The sequence below is a fragment of the Cicer arietinum genome, chromosome 7 (genome assembly GCF_000331145.2).
Source record: "Cicer arietinum cultivar CDC Frontier isolate Library 1 chromosome 7, Cicar.CDCFrontier_v2.0, whole genome shotgun sequence".
Taxonomy (NCBI): domain Eukaryota; kingdom Viridiplantae; phylum Streptophyta; class Magnoliopsida; order Fabales; family Fabaceae; genus Cicer; species Cicer arietinum.
The window spans coordinates 49815773-49816471 of NC_021166.2; the positions used below are offsets into that span (position 1 = coordinate 49815773).

The 699-nt window shown below is 24.0% G+C and overlaps 1 protein-coding gene across 1 annotated transcript in view; it reads left to right on the forward strand.

Moving 5' to 3' along the window:
- The first annotated feature begins 555 nt into the window (after nt 1-555).
- The window catches only part of LOC101495439 (probable pectinesterase 66), a 1587-nt gene continuing 1443 nt past the window's right edge, over nt 556-699 (forward strand). The window contains exon 1 of the mRNA XM_073363646.1: nt 556-657. Within this exon, the coding sequence (XP_073219747.1) occupies nt 556-657 (102 nt within the window). The remainder of the gene's footprint in view (nt 658-699) is intronic.

The window sequence follows — 699 nt, forward strand, 5'->3', positions numbered from 1 at the left end:
TTATTATTATTATTATTTATTATTATTATTATTATTTATTATTATTTTTATTAAATTATTGTTTTAAAATAAAGCTGTAGAGTGAGGACATAAAACCAAAACTCTCACAACAAATAATTTAAAACGGTAGTAAATGATACTTAATCTATTATAGTCAAAGTCTACTTTAATATCCATAATGATATTTAGATTAACATAATCTAAAATTTTAAGATGAACAGAAGTAATCTTAGTGCACAATGATTGTCTTCTAGATAATATGAGAAACTATATAAAACATATATAGTTTAGTATTATTATGATATTATTAACATTGAAAAAATTGAATTCATGAAATCACCAAATATTTTATCTGTATAATGTATTAAGTAATAAGACGTCAAAGAAAATATTAAGCAATAAAATACACTCGAATTCAAATAAATTCGTATTAAATAAATTTTCAGACCACTTAGGATCTTATGCTATTTATACAAGAAATAGTAATATGCTTCTATAAGGTTTTAAGAGTGTGTTGAGTTTGCACCACCATTTACACACTGAATAGGGGAAAAAATGAAGTCTCTGCAAACCTTTTATTTGATTTTAATATTTCTTCTCCTTGCATTTGATGTTTGTGAATCCAATGATTGTAGCTATCCCGTCAACACCATAACTGTTAGTCAATCAGGCACATCAAATTTTCAAACAATTCAAAGT